Below are 14,990 nucleotides of genomic sequence, written 5' to 3'. Positions count from 1 at the left end.
AAATGTGAAAATGGCTCTGACATCAGCCACGAAATTACACCACCTGGCATTTACAGAGATTTCCTCTCCAAAAGAAGAGGTTCCCTTCAGTCTTGGCACCTGACTGTCACAGCCAGGCAAAGCAGGAGCCTGAGCATCATCAACGCAATGAGAAGAGGTTCACAACTCGTCCTTCACTGACAAAAAGCACAAGTTTGACAGCACCAAGGATTGGTCTTCTCTTCCCAACTGGGTCACTGACAGCTCCACTACATCCCACCACAGGTGTGGCTTTGTCTCTGCCACTCTTGAGTGTCCCAGCAGGGACAGCCACACCAAGTCCTGCTGAGGCAGAGGGGAGTCCTGCACTCCACAAGAACTGAGGTGGAAAGCACAATCCCTAATGAACACACAGGGATAAATCTCCACTGTACCAGTCTGGCCTTTAAAATCCTGTGTCTGCTGCCCTATGCCAATGAGGGAATATTTTGTGTAGAGGGACAATGGCACCAGTATTGAACACAAAATAAAACTTACTTCTTCTTGATGTTCAAAAATATGACCATAGGCAAAACCCTGGCTGTAAAACCCTTTGCTAATCTGCCTCTTACACAATAAGAGCATTTTCCTGATCAAACACAAAACTAGCAAAATAACCTGCAGAACTGCATATTTGCACAGAAAAACAATCACAGAGCACAGCCAAAACAGACTCCATAGGAGTTCCAAACTTGCTGGGGATTAAACAGAGCACCTCAGCCAAAATTAACAACTTCCTTGGCAGTGAACCTCATAAAGCCACTGAGTTTGCTACAACAATAGGAAGGCAGCAGAGCACTTCCCCAGTGTGGAGGCACAGCAGAACCCATCAGGAACCAAAAGAAAATTTAAGAAAATAACTGCAGGCCAAATTTTGCCCTCAGTCACAACTCCTCAGCCTTGCTTGAATCAAGAAAGAAATGCCTCCTTTAGATTTCATGGTGGGCAATGCAAAGTGCTTTCTGATGCTGGGCTTTAGCAATAACCACTATTTCGGTCTCAAGAACAGAGTCAGAGCAAAGCAAGCTATTCATCCTCTATGAGAAAGTAAGCAGGGAAAACTTACCCTAAAACAGGATAAAAGTAGAAAATGTGTCATCTTTTACATTGTCTAAGCACTTACATTAAAGCATAAACTTTTATTTCTATGCACTACTTACACTATTTGCACGTCTTTAAAAGATGTTAGATTCCACAGGAAAAAAAGTTGGGTTTTTTTTTTTTTTTTTTAAATACAACCATTTCAAATCATGGTTCTAGAAAAGCAAAGATTTTTCATGAAGCCTGCCCTGGGATTTTTCAACGGCAACCTAGTGAGGGGCTGCAGTTACAACTTTCTTTGAATGAACCCCAACCTAAGCTCTTCTGTTACCAATGTAAATCACTGACCTATTTTTCCAGATGAAAAGTATGATACAATCAAATCACAATGAGTGGTGGAGGAGATCACAGTAATCCCAGAAACCAAATAACATTTTTCTCTTTCCACTCAGCCCAGGCACCACAGCTCAGAGATGGGGGAAGGTGAAGAGCTTCCCCTCCCTTCTTTAAATCAACCCAAACACCTACAGATTGACAGCAGAACAGAAATAAATTCTCTTCCTCATGACAGATGACAATCAACTGACTCAAGCAATCCCAGCCTAAATTGTTTTGCAGTCATGTCTGAAGGATGAACTATGACTATATGAGCTAGAAGGATATTAAACAGAACATTTAATAAAGACTGGAGGCTAAATTTCTACAATGCAGAAGTCAAAAAGGCTGATGTAATTTTCTCTGTGCCCTCTCATGCCTGAGATGGGAGGAATGAGCTCAAGAATGTTTAAAAAACCTCATCTATAATGTCTGTACCAACTTCCTACCAGTGAGCTGAAAGAAGTGCATGGGCAATTGGCAGTTCTGTATGGGACGAGGGCAAAATGTGATCTTGAGTATTGGCACAACCAGTTTCTCTACTAAGAACCCTTCCAAATATTTAAAATATTTCACAGAAATATCCACCTGATTACTGTTTGCTGGGAAGGATTCAACAAAGCTACAGGAATTTCAGCTCATTCTGGATTTCATTGCTGAGATGAAATTCAGGCAGAAGTCACATGAATCGCAGTAAATCAAAGCAGCTGCTTCTAAGCACAGCTCCTCAGAGGGGAAAAAAAAAAACAAGGGAAAAAAAAACCCAACACAAAAAAACAAACCCAAGCTTCAGGACAAAATCTTTTATAATAAACCTTGGAGAAAACTGAAATGGCTGCTTCATTTTAGAACAGTGTTTATCCTTCCTGTTAACTGCAACACTCAAAGCATCACCCTGCATTGAGATTCTTCCTCCCCTTAAAAACAAATATACTGAAGGTCACAAAAACTTCAGAAATCAAATTCTACCCTTCCTCAGAAAAGGAAGAGTAACCACTGGGATTTGAAGCACAGCCTAAGAGAGTTCAGTAAACAAAACCCATTAACTTCAGGGGGACATGAAATTTCATTTCACCACCTTTGCAAATCCAGCTGGAAATACAGACGGACATTGTTCACAACATCTGGCTATACAAATAAGTGTTGCTCTTTAAATCATTAGACTTAAACTCGTTTTCTTTTTTATAGCCTGGAGGGAGGAAATGTTCTACCTCTTCCCTATAAATACCCTCTCCCTTTTGGCTCCATGGCCCAGATATTGCCAAATAAGGGAAACTCAGTTCCCTTCCTTTGTCGGTGGTCCATGTTATCTCCTCCTAACTGGTGAGGATACACTTCTTTATCTTGCTCTGAAGCTCTGAGATCTTGGTGCAACTCTTCTCCCCGTCACAGGCATTTAATCAGCAAGCATTTAAGCAGGATGAAAACGTACTTTGTACAATAATTTTTCTTCCTGTTGGGTGGGTATCTATAAATTATGTAAACTCCCAGGAAAAAAGTTCAGATTTCAGTCTTCTGGACTTGACTGTCAGTTGCAGCAGAAGCTGCAAATTCTTGAGATAATATGAAGATCCTCTGGGGGAAGAGGTTGTGCCTTACGTCATTTAGCACTGACTTCCTGATAAATGATGGAGCAGACAGCTTATCCAGCTCGCCCTGCCAAGCAGATCCTGCTGGCAAAATGAGGCAAGGGAGGGATAAAGCAGATGAGAATAAAAATATGAGAGCCTACAGAAACTGATCAGGATTGGGAAAAACAGCTTTGGGGTACAACATCACCACTGCCAAAAGGGTTTATAAGCCCCAATAAGGTCAAACACAAGCCCCAGAGCCATAGTCCCCCTCTCTGATATGCCCTACATGTTTCTTGGTGGACTTTGGGCTGTGTTTCCTGTAGTTAGCACGCTTAGGAAGATTAGGGAGCTTCTAATGAGATTTATTTTGGCACAGCTGCTGTGAGGAGGCTGAAAAAACATAACCAGAACTGTGGTGACCCATTTGCCCCATGGATGGCTCAGAGCCACAGATGCCCAGATCACCCGTTCTCAGAGCACCTCATGGTGGATCATTTGTATCCACACTGCCCTGGTGTTCTCTATGCATTTTCAGGTACAAAAAGTCTGAACAAAACCAAGTCTGAGGCGTTTCCATTTGCCTTTAAAAACAGCTGACATTGAAGATGGAAGACTATTGTGCAATTAAATTAGGAGATGCTCCCACTTAGCTGATGAAGAGAATCTCTTATCTACAACTTCTGGTGCTGAAGTTATGAAGCTGGTTCTTTAGTCTTTCAAGATAAATGCCTAAAAATAGAGTGTATCTCCTCTCTCCCTTGTGTCAGCCCTTCCCAGCTTGCAGAACTCTGTGCTAGCAAAGCAGAGTGGTGTGAAAAAAGGTGGGACTGCCATGGCATTCAGGCTTCCCATAAACTATGGGTTTGTTCCTGCAACATGGATACAGCAAGAGAATACATCCCTGTTTGTGACAGGTCACACACAGACATGATTTCACAGGCTTGCAAATCCCTGGAAATTATCTGCACACAGGCAGCTTCTAGGAAAGAGTTGGTCAAGATGCCTGAGAAGGAAATACCCAGAGGCAGCTCAAAGCAAAACACTGCTGGGTTTGGAGCTGGGCAAAGCTATGGCAGAGGCAGGGAATGCACTTTCCAGCACCATTTGTGATATTTAGCTTTTACCTTTCTCCATCAAAGCCCCAATGATATAAGCTAAGCTTCAAGACAGCAGAGGAAACAGATTTGTTTCTCTCCCTCAGCAGTCTATTTCAGTGATGCTGGATAAACATTTTAGCCATTCTTTTTGCTGAGGAAAGTCACAGATGAAGCCTGATCTGGATAAATTCTTGCAGGCACACAGACTGACAATTTGGGAATGTACTCTACCTGAACCCTGCAATATGTTTCTAATACAGCCATCAGTCTATATAAAGCTCACTGAAGTGGTTACTTTACGTGACTATTAGGCAAAGATATTATTTGGTGGGAATCTGTGTGGCCCGGCTAATGGAGCTCAAGCTGGTACACAAAGGTGTATCTGACACTCATAACCACTTTGTTTACTGCCTGAATGAGCAATTCACAGCCTAGTATTTTAGAGAAAATATCAGAGAGAAAGACTGTTGAAGAAGCAGGCATATTTCCAACCAGAAACAAACAAAAGCACAAGCTCAGTCATGATGTGGGAGATAAGGTCAAGGCACGAGAATATCACACTGGAAATTCTGGGTGTCGCAATGAACACTGGCTTCTCAAGTTCAGACTATGCCCTAATTAATGCATCCTATTTCCTCTCATGCATTAAAACTTACAGGAAAACAGCACAGAGCACACAAAATCTATTACTAATGAGATGTAAGTCTGAAGAATTCAGACAAGTAGTATTAATGGCTAAAACTATTAACAAATGCAGTAGGAACAGTAACAGCATTTAGATTTCATGTATGATGCTGATCTGCGCTCTCAAGATTCAACACGTCTCTGGTTTCACTAAATATTATGTTTCACGTTGCATTATTTGGTGTAATACTAAAATTCACTTAACCTGACAGATGTATTTTACTCTTCCCTGTGTTTTTTTCAATGTTATTAATCAAATCACTGTGTCACTTTTGACAGGTTGTTTTCAGGAGACAATCTCATTGAAACTTCTTGTTTTATAGAAGCAAATACATTTAGGGACACCAGAGCAGCTGCATTTAACAGAGGGGTATTTTGTATGGCAGCAGATAAAACATTTATGACCAATTTTGTCTGCAGAACGTTTCTACATTGGTACAGCAAATGTTTATTAGCATCAGTTCCTGGCTAAAAGAATGTAAAATTTACATGTATTGCCAGTGTTTCTCAGCCTCTTTGCTTACATGGACCAAAAGTCATGAAACTACTCTTCTAAGCTTTTAAATCTATAGGATATACAGTCACAGATAAATGTATGACTCAATATGCAAAATGGATTCGAGACCAAAATAGAAAAGAATTGACAGGATCTAGAATGAGTAAGAAGAGGAACTTCGCCTGGTTCCTGTCTACACTGAATCACAGCTCCTACAATTTCCCTTTAATTCACAGGCTCTGGATTGAAACAACAACTTGAAACAGTTAAACAAAAATAGAAAAAAAAACACCCCACGTTTTTCCTAAGTACGTTTAAATGTTACATGGAAGATTCAGAGAGCACAGGATGGGGCTGTACAAGAACACCTCAGCTCTGGTTCATCACACGTCACCCACTCTGCATCACTTACCAGCAGCTTGCAGAGCACATCCCACCCCACTCAGGGATACCTGAGGGTACTTCTTCACCTCAGAACTTCTGCTTTGCAAAATTAAGCACTTTTTTTAAAATGTTTTCAAATTAAAAGCACCACTGTCAGGAAGTTCTCTTGCCAAGTCCATTTTCTGCATATTCCCAACGCATTGCTCTCAAAGAAATGAGCACACAGAGCTACCCACATCTCCTGAGAAACTTCAAGCAGCAGGAATTTGAAGCCATGGTTTTCACCTTTCAGAGTAGCTGGAGGCTGCTTCAGTGCACAAAATCAGATTTACAAAACCTCCATAATAGGAAAGCAACACCTCTGAGGCTTGTACACATACGACAATTGAAGTTTGTGATCTGTCAACAGTCTGCAACAACTCTTTGAACTATTAATTGATTCTAATGTTTTTTCCTCCCTTCTCCATGTGTAAAGCACATCAATGCCACGTGCAAGAAAGCAGCATCATGGAGCAGTGAAGTGCTCACCAAAGTCAGTTCCTCACTGGGAAAGCAAATGTGCTTTTCAAAACCGAGTTAGATGAGTTCACAGCCAACAGGTCAGTGAGTGGCACCCAAAGGACTCTGCCCTCTCTGGTGCCTGGCAGGTCTGGATGCTGCTGGAGGGATGTGTTCAGGCTTGCAGGCTCCTCCTCAGCACCACCATCATCATCACACTCCTGGGCTAGAAAGGTCCCTGATCTGAAGCCAGACCTTCCCAAATGAGGACAGAAACTTCTTTAGGAACCTTTCACAAAGGCACACACGACTGGCCTGGAGCCACCTCCCTGCCCAGGCTGGCTCTGTTTGTTCTGGCTCCCAGCTCCCACCCAGCTCCTGCACAGGATGCACACAACAATCCAGCACCCACTTCCCACTTTTTACCCACTTGAAGTGTTTTAGTTTTGGCTGTCTTAAGCTCTTCGAGCTACAATAAGGATTTAAAAAAAAAAAGGGGGGGGGGGAAGAAAAACGTTTTATCACATTTGAAGAGACAAAAACAAAGAAAAAGAGGTTTTATAAGGACATAGGCAAAAGCATTGTCAGAATGCTCAAAACTGCTTATGTTCCCACAGAACTTGCAGCCACACACAGAACTTCTTGAACTACCAGATGACCAAGAAGGGAGCCACTGAGTGCATGAGAAGGAAGTGACTCAGACTGAAATTCATAAAGGACAGCATGAATGGAACAGGATTTCCTCTTACAGCTCCTTTTACATGGCAAGGCTCCTTTACAAAAAAAAAATAAAAATCCAACCCACAAAAACCCCAACCCTGCTCTCTCCTCTCCCACTCAGTTTTTAAAACAGCACTGTGGAAATGCTCCAATATGGATTTTAAATCAGAATCCTAGTATCATACCTCCATGCCTTCTACTGGTATAAGACACCATCCATCATCCTACCAGAACACACAGAATTGCTAAATTTCCAGACAATTAGAAGCAATCAGTTTCTTCTTTTTCTTTTTTCTTAAAACATCCTATTTCCAACATAACTAGAAACTTTTATTTACAACTGCACCACCCAACACAGCATGATGCAGTCAATGGAAAAGGTCAGAACTGCACTTATATCCCCAATCTGAAACCAGAAATGTCCTAGTAAAGAGGGGATGTTGCTATGTTATAGAACCACCCTGGGATAAGGGTGCATTACAGAAGCACTAACTTATTTTTAATGTACCATCATGCTGTACAGAGCAGAGAGGTGCACAGGCTGGATAAATAACTGGAGAGGTGACTGAACAAAAAGTACTCCAGAATAATTTACTTCATTTCAGTACCGATCACATTCAGAACAGATGATCTATAACTGCATTTCTTCTACCAGTGGTGAAGCAGATTTTTGGGGAACCCTTTCTTCTTCTAATGTTGGAAGGAAGCTGGAAGTAATTGACAGATGGCAGAATTTTCCTTGAGCTCTGACTCAAATTTCATGGGCATAATACATGAAATGAGACTAGATTTGGATGGAAAACTCCATTTTTAAGTTAGATATCACACATACTCTGATTTTTCAGGGAAAAGGGTTGAATTGTCCTTGCACTGTATGCTGGACATTTTCTTCAATATTATTCACATGTTCCCCGAATGGTTTGGGTTGGACCTTAAAGATCCTCACATTCTATGCCCTGCCATGGGCAGGGACACCTTCCACTATCCCAGGGTGCTCCCAGCCCCATCCAACCTGGCCTTGGACACTCCCAGGGATGGGGCAGCCACAGCCTCTCTGGACAACCTGTGCCAGGGCCCTCCCCACTCTCACAGGGAAGAATTTCTTCCCAATATCCCATCTAAACCTGTCCTCTTTCAGTTTAAAGCAAATTGCCCTGTCCTGTCACTCCATGCTCTTGTCAAAAGCCCCTCTCCAGCTCTCTTGTAATCTCTTTAGGGGCTCTAAGGTCTCCCCTCCTTCTCCAGCTCAATCCTCTCAGTCTGTGCTGCCAAGGAAGGTGTTCCAGCCCCCTTATTGTTCCTGCAGCACTGCAATAACCTCAGCCTCAACAGAGGGGCTGTGCTAAGGAAAGAGCAACACACCCCTCAAAGACACCACTAACAAGAAACGAGGAGCAGGACAAGCACCACCTTAAGCACAGGGGCAGCAGATCCAAGAACAGAAACTCCCATCTTCCTTCCCACCAACGTCCCTGTGTGGATCATCTTTCTGTGCTGATTGAAGCCGACACTCCAATTGCTTCTCTGAGCATCAGCTCAGGAGCAGCTGGGACTGCTGGGAGAGGTGCCCCTGGCGAGCTCCCACCCACGCTTCCAGCACTGAGGCAGCTCCCAAACTTTGCCTCAGCCAGCCCAATCCCCCAGGACAGCAATCACTGTCAGGCTGTAGCACTGTGGACTGACACAGGCTGTTCTCTGCAGAAAACAGAGCTGAGGCTGTGCAAGTGCCTGCTCCAGCTGTGTCCGGGGCTCCTAAAGCCCCTTCCCTCGCCAGCAGCTGGATCCTGGGATTGCTCCACCATCCAAACACCCAAAAAGAAGCCAGTTCCACTGCAGGAGCACACACACCCCACAGCCAGCTAGGAAATGACAGGCTGTGAAGCATATCACAATCCCCATTAAAAAATTCACACAAACAAAGCCCTGAGCTCCAGCTCGCCTTACTCCGAGTTTTACTGCAAATTCATACCTTCTTACTTCTCTCCTAAAGACTTTTTTGGTTAAGTGGTTTTCTAAATAAAGACTTCTCCACAAGTTTTATACCTATATATACACATTTTTATATATTTATGTATCTAAAAATAGGTTTTCCAGGCTATTCTGCGATTTTGGAAGCAGCCACACAGCACCATCAAGTTTTTAACTATTAGCAGGCTTGAACAGATGCACATCCACAAACGCTGTAAGTTTAAACTCCTTTGCTACTTGCTGCTTCTGACACATTCTTTTTATCTGGCTATTCTAAAATCTGTCATCTTAGCAGCATAAATCAAATTAGCAGCTGTGCCCAGACTGCTCTTGACTCTTGCCCTAATTACCTGTATGGCCAGGTTAGTCAGGTATTCATCAATAAATCCCCAAATAATTAAAGAAGAAACAGAGATGATAAATATAAAACAACAGATATGATTAAAAGCTTTTAAGTATCAAGTGAGAACTTATTTTAGTGAGCTGCTCGATGAGAGCCTTTAAGAAACCTCTGTGACATTTCTGCAGAAACTCCCATGTAAATTTACATATATGACTATAATAATACACTGATGTCAAAAACCTCATATTTGAGCCAACAGCGTCTTTTTTTTTTTTTTCTTTTAATATGAAAAAATCTCCTATTCCTGCTTTGGCCAAGGACTTGCTGCAGGGCAGTTGATGCCACTTCTGTGTGCAAATTGCAGAACCTAATTTTAAAAGGCAGGAGGGTGGGACAAAGGATCCTTATTTGCACAAAAATCCTGTTAGGGACTTTTCCACAGCTGGGAGAGGACTCCATCCCTTGCTGTTGCCAGTCTGAAGGCACTCTCTGGCTGACAAGACTGGACGTGCTGCAGCCTTGACTCCACTGATTTTCTTGGCATTTTAAAAGCGCTCGTGCTCCTCGGCTGCAGAACAGCAGACCAGTCCACGGCAATGAATCAGACAAACACAAAGGTGGCAGGAAACCCTTAGACAAGATGCTTTTAAATTATTTCTAGGTTATTTCAGAAGTGATCTGCCAGGTTGACTCAGTACCCACTGAACTGATGTTGTAGAGACGATAACTTTTTTCCAGGTCTTTCACACACGTGCTTCAAACACCTCATGTATTCCACCTCAAATAAACACCTGAACATAAATAAGAGTCCACATAAGCTGATTGGCAAGAAATAACTAGAAAGTCTAATGCAGTGACTCATTTTCTTGGATTACAGCATTCCCAAATACAGCTCCTTGCTAATTCTAAAGACCCTGAAGCACGTCTGCAAATCCTCATTCCTTACCATGCCAGCAGCATTTTTCCCTCTCTTTGGCTATTGATACAGTTAATTTTCATAAGTATTTCTTTCAGTTATGTCTCACATGCAAAAGTACAGAGCCATATAAACACACAATATAGATAGATAATGGAACACCTTGGGTTTATGCATAAATTAACTCAAGATATTTCAGAGTGTGCTACATTATGAATATCCTGGACATGCTGCTTTGGTTAGTGCATCCAAGTTTTTTCAGGCAGCAGCTGCTGTAACAGTCAGCAAAGAGACAAGCAGAGAGGAGAAAGGCAGGTAGGTATAAGGGGTTATAACAAGTTACTAAACTAAATTTAGGTAGAAGTGGCTGTGGGCAGAATGTGCAAATCAATGAGATTTCATTACAGTAAAGCATTGGGCTGCTCATCTCAAGTTTTCAATTTTTAAATGGCAAGCCTCTGAAAATTCTGAAGAAAATTATTTCAAAAGTAGCCAGGCTTACTTGACCACCATTTCCAATGAAATTTCGTTTTGGCTTTGTTTTCAACTAATCTTACTTTCACCGAATTTTCACATTAAAACCCCTCCTGGTTTTTCAGTCATCACTTCTAAGCTTTCTAATAACTTTACCAGGTTAACTTAGGATATGCAAAGTAGTGGCTCCTACTAGTCAGGTTTTGGTTATAGCTTAATTGCCCATGAAGATTTTTGTGAAGTGCCAAGGCGCCTCTCCGAAAAGCAAAATAACACCAAGACCTCACCCACAAAACGCACTTCTGCTTCCAACAAGATAAAAAAGAGAACGATGCTGCATCTACCAGGGGAGTAGTCATGGAAAATGGGGAGGCACTGGGTTCACCTTACAAAACAAATACAGCCCAGCAAGCCCCAGCATCCATATTTAAGTTCACACCGTATTAACGCGTGGGTGGGAGTGTTTCTTGGCACGGCCGCGGGATCCATACAGAGGAGGTCACAAGCCGGAAAGGTGCAATAAAAAGGAATTAAAAATAAATAAAGCCCTCTTTTTTTTTTTTTTTCTTTTTTTCCCTTCTTACCATGTGGGTCTTGCTCATTTGACTTTGGGCTGCTCCTTGCTCTGCGCTCTGGTTTTTTCAGGGCTGGGGCTCCCCCGCCGCCGCTGCTCGCCCCGTTGTGGCTCTTGGCATAACCATTGTACACCGTGGCACAGCTGCCTATATGGCTCTTGTAGATGGAGGAAGGAGGGCTGTTCAGGCGGTTCTGGCGGTCAATCTGCCTGTCTTTGAGTTTTTTGTGCTGTGGTTTGCTGTACTGGTCTTCCCTGGTGATGTAGCTGGACATCCCGTATAGTGGTATGATTTCTGAAAGGGAATGGTTTAGCCCAAATTAACTCTTGACAGCAAAAATCACTGAGGGGTTGTTTCTCCCTTCAGAAAACAAAAATTCCTGGCCATCTCCAAATGCAATTACTCCAGCTGTTCCTGGAGATTTTTAGAAGAAAACTCTTTTTTGCAATTATTTTGTATTAACTGTGCTCCTTTGATGACAGAATTTTACTTTGGAGGAGAGTGTAAAACACTGCTATTAGGGTGATGTTTTTCCCTTCCTTTTCAGTCTGTGTTTCAGGGACACAGATTTCAAGGAAAAATCCAGACAGAACTGATCTTTTGGGAAAAGCCTTCATAAGTTCAGAGCAATTTAGTATTTTGTTCCTCAGGGCCTGACTGGACAGAACAAGCTGATATGTGCTGGTTTCAAACTGCCAATCCTGATTACATGCAATTTAATTTCCCAGTATAAATAGACTTTACAATCATGTCAGTTGTGCTGCCTAAGGAGAGAAGTGCAACGTGAAATAGAAGCTTTGGGAATTAAAACTATCTAAAAAAAGTTTGAGCATTATCATAAATATTATGTACACTCTTCAGATACACTTCATTAAATACAATCCCTGCTTCCCCCCTCCAAGGATGGGCCTTTCTTAACCTAAGGCAGGTCACCTTGCAGGGATCACAGTATTTCTTGATTTTTTTTCCTATCATTCAATCCTCCTTTTTGTGTGTGTTCACACTTTGAGCATGAACTTTGAAAATATCATGCCCAAAACAGTTTTTTCTTTGTTGGCAAAATAAAAATGGATACTCCTTAACCTAAGGCAGGTCATCTTGCAGGGATCACAGTATTTCTTGATTTTTTTTTCTATAATTCAATCCTCTTTTTTGTGTATGTTCAGACTTTGAGTGTGAACCTTGAAAAATATCATGCCCAAAACAGTTTTTTCTTTGTTGGTAAAATAAAAATGGATACTCCAGACAGCTACAGCCCCCCACTCAGTATATTACAGGAGGCTCCATCCATGTAACAAAGCCACTCAAGCTCTCCATTGCTACTCTTGGTTCCTCCAGCTGAAACCTTGCTGAACACAGGTGTGAAAGGCCGGTCCCAGCCCCTTCCTCCCAGCTCACCTTGCTCTCCATATATTGTTGGGGGAAGATGATGCTGCGGGAAAAACTGCGGTGGCATGTCCCCAGGTCCAGTGACAGGAGGGTAAAACGCTGTGTGGGAGTTGTGGATGAAGTGGGGATGGTGTGCCAGGTAGGGGGGCAGGTGATGGGTTGGTGAGATGGCCGAGGGGTAGCTGGGAGGGAAACACTCTGGAGACTGCGGCGTCACCACCACCCTCCGGACGCCCGTGTTGTCTTCTATCACCTGCAGAGAGAGGAGCACGTTAGGCAGCATCTGAACCAGGCACACCTCTAAAACAGCACTGTTTACAGCTTGTCCTCCCACTGGGAAACAGCTGGTCCTTGGGTTTAGCTTCATGAATAAACACAATTCTAAAATTAATATCAGCAGAAATAACCGGCGGTGGTGATGTGGCTTTTCCTGGAGACTCAGATATCCACACTAATCACTGGGAGCTGTACTGCTGCTAGTGATAACTATGTGGGTTAAGGGACAGAATAAATAACCTGCATTTAGGGAGGAAAACAATTGAGAAAGGAACACAAAGCACCAAAATAAGCCTACTCATTGCGACTGACCTTACGTTCTGGCCATAAAATTTCTAGCATGGATTGTGACAGTGCCCTGAGAACAGAGTTAGTAACACTTTGGAAAGCAGCTGGCACTGCTATTGTGGAGAGGCTGTGTGTGTGCACACAGACATGTACTCTGCAGGAGCCTGCTGTGCTGGCCTACATTTGCAAAGGAGCTGCTCTGTTCATAACAGGTAGCTGCTCAGGATAAATCATAGGGCAGAGGGTTTGTTTCTGTTACAGAGTCGGTCTATACAACCATACAAATATGCTCTGGGATATGCATAACTTGGCCCCCAACGCCATAGTCAAAGCATGTAAAAACAGATGTAGGAAGGTGGAAATGTGCTTAGGCTGAAAAATGTTTTTCAGGTTATAATTTTTCCAGAGTTGTATTTCTGGAGAACAGTCAACCAGCCAAATTTCAATCCAGACTTAGGAACCAAGCTTTTCTTAAAGCTCTGTCAAAAAACTTCTGCCATTTCTTAAATTAAAAAATACAACCATCTAAGAGCGATTACTATCCCTTTGACTCTGTATGCTGGCATGCACGAGGTAGAAAAGCATGAAGGAAGCATAATTTAATTCCATACAACAAACAGGTTGTTAAAAACCCCATTTTCTCTAAACTGACTGATGGCACACAGATGGAGCAGTGTCTGTGATGAATATGTTGTATGAGATAAGTGAACGTGCACCAAAGGCACCTGCTGCAAGATGCTGCCACTCTCAGCTGATTACCACACCATCAGCAGAAGAGACTCTGTCGTGGATTGCCCACACTCCAGTGGCTCTCATCACATCCCAGTGTCTTTGAAGCACAAAGAAAAACCTGTACCCTGCAGCAGAGGAATGGCACAGGCTGTTTGTGCCCCCTGTGCTGCACAGGACCAGCCCTGCCCAGGGGCCATGCCCACAGCCAGCCCTGAGCAGAACTGCTCCAGCAAACAGCAGCTCCTGCCTCAGGCATCAGCTGAGCAAGGATCAGAGGGCAAAATTCAGCTAGGAGCAGCTCACCCAGTTCCTCCCCCAGGCCATGGGTGCCCTCAGGTTATGTGCATTTCCTGCTGGTTAGCTGTGGATGTGACCACGGGCACACAATTTCTGTGCCTTGGCTGGCCTCTACAGAAGACAATTTTCTATAGAAAGTTAATTCATTCACTCGTAACATTTCACATTAAAAATGCGTTACTTGCTGAGTAACCAAAATAGTAATTGCTTGGCTTAACATACTTGATTCTACCCTCAAAATTTACGACTTCCACTAGCAGTTTGTCAGCTGCCAGCTTGAAATTTCAAAGACTTTACAGAGTCCTCAAAAGACAGCTGAACCTCAGAGATTTAGACTATCACATCCTTTCACTGCTGCATTTTCAGGCTTCCTATCTCTGCTACTGGTTCTGCTCCACAGCATCTCTTATCCTGCTGCCAGGTCTCAAACCTGCACTCTGAAACCTGGAAAAGAGGGAAATCTTTTTCCATTTAGCACACACTTGAAAAACAGAACTACTTATCGAGGACTGCGCACAGAAATGCTGGATTTAACTCTCAGACTCAGATTATGCTGTAACTTAACAGAGGGAGCAAGTTCCTACATTCTGATGTGAGAGGTTTTCATCGTGGCTTTAACTAGTCCAAGCCTCAAAGCCAACTCCAAGCTCTTATCTCTGCATCTAGACCAGCTACATGTGCCTTTTGTGCTCTGGTGAAAGATGAATATATTAAGGAACAGATTTAGACAGAGAGCTTGTACACTGAGCAGCACATAATGTAAACCATATTTAAAATTATTAGGATTCAGCTTCCTGAACTACCATCTGTAAAGCAGGGAGGAAGGCTCAGAGCCCTGTCAAAGA

General features: G+C 42.8%; 2 protein-coding genes across 2 annotated transcripts in view; one reads left to right on the top strand and one right to left on the bottom strand.

Annotated features, from left to right (window-relative positions):
- Positions 1 to 14,990, bottom strand: part of FNDC3B (fibronectin type III domain containing 3B) — a 186,913-nt gene that overhangs the window by 74,664 nt on the left and 97,259 nt on the right. Inside the window, exons 5-6 of the mRNA XM_066325740.1 lie at positions 12,562 to 12,805; positions 11,173 to 11,457 (exon numbers count right to left, since the gene is read on the bottom strand). Of these exons, the coding sequence (XP_066181837.1) occupies positions 11,173 to 11,457; positions 12,562 to 12,805 (529 nt within the window). The remainder of the gene's footprint in view (positions 1 to 11,172; positions 11,458 to 12,561; positions 12,806 to 14,990) is intronic.
- TNFSF10 (TNF superfamily member 10) overlaps positions 1 to 14,990 on the top strand; it is a 122,423-nt gene that overhangs the window by 103,801 nt on the left and 3,632 nt on the right. The gene's annotated exons all lie outside the window — the stretch shown is intronic.

Source organism: Sylvia atricapilla, chromosome 10 (genome assembly GCF_009819655.1).
Source record: "Sylvia atricapilla isolate bSylAtr1 chromosome 10, bSylAtr1.pri, whole genome shotgun sequence".
Lineage (NCBI taxonomy): Eukaryota > Metazoa > Chordata > Aves > Passeriformes > Sylviidae > Sylvia > Sylvia atricapilla.
This window is presented reverse-complemented; position numbering and strand designations above follow the sequence as displayed.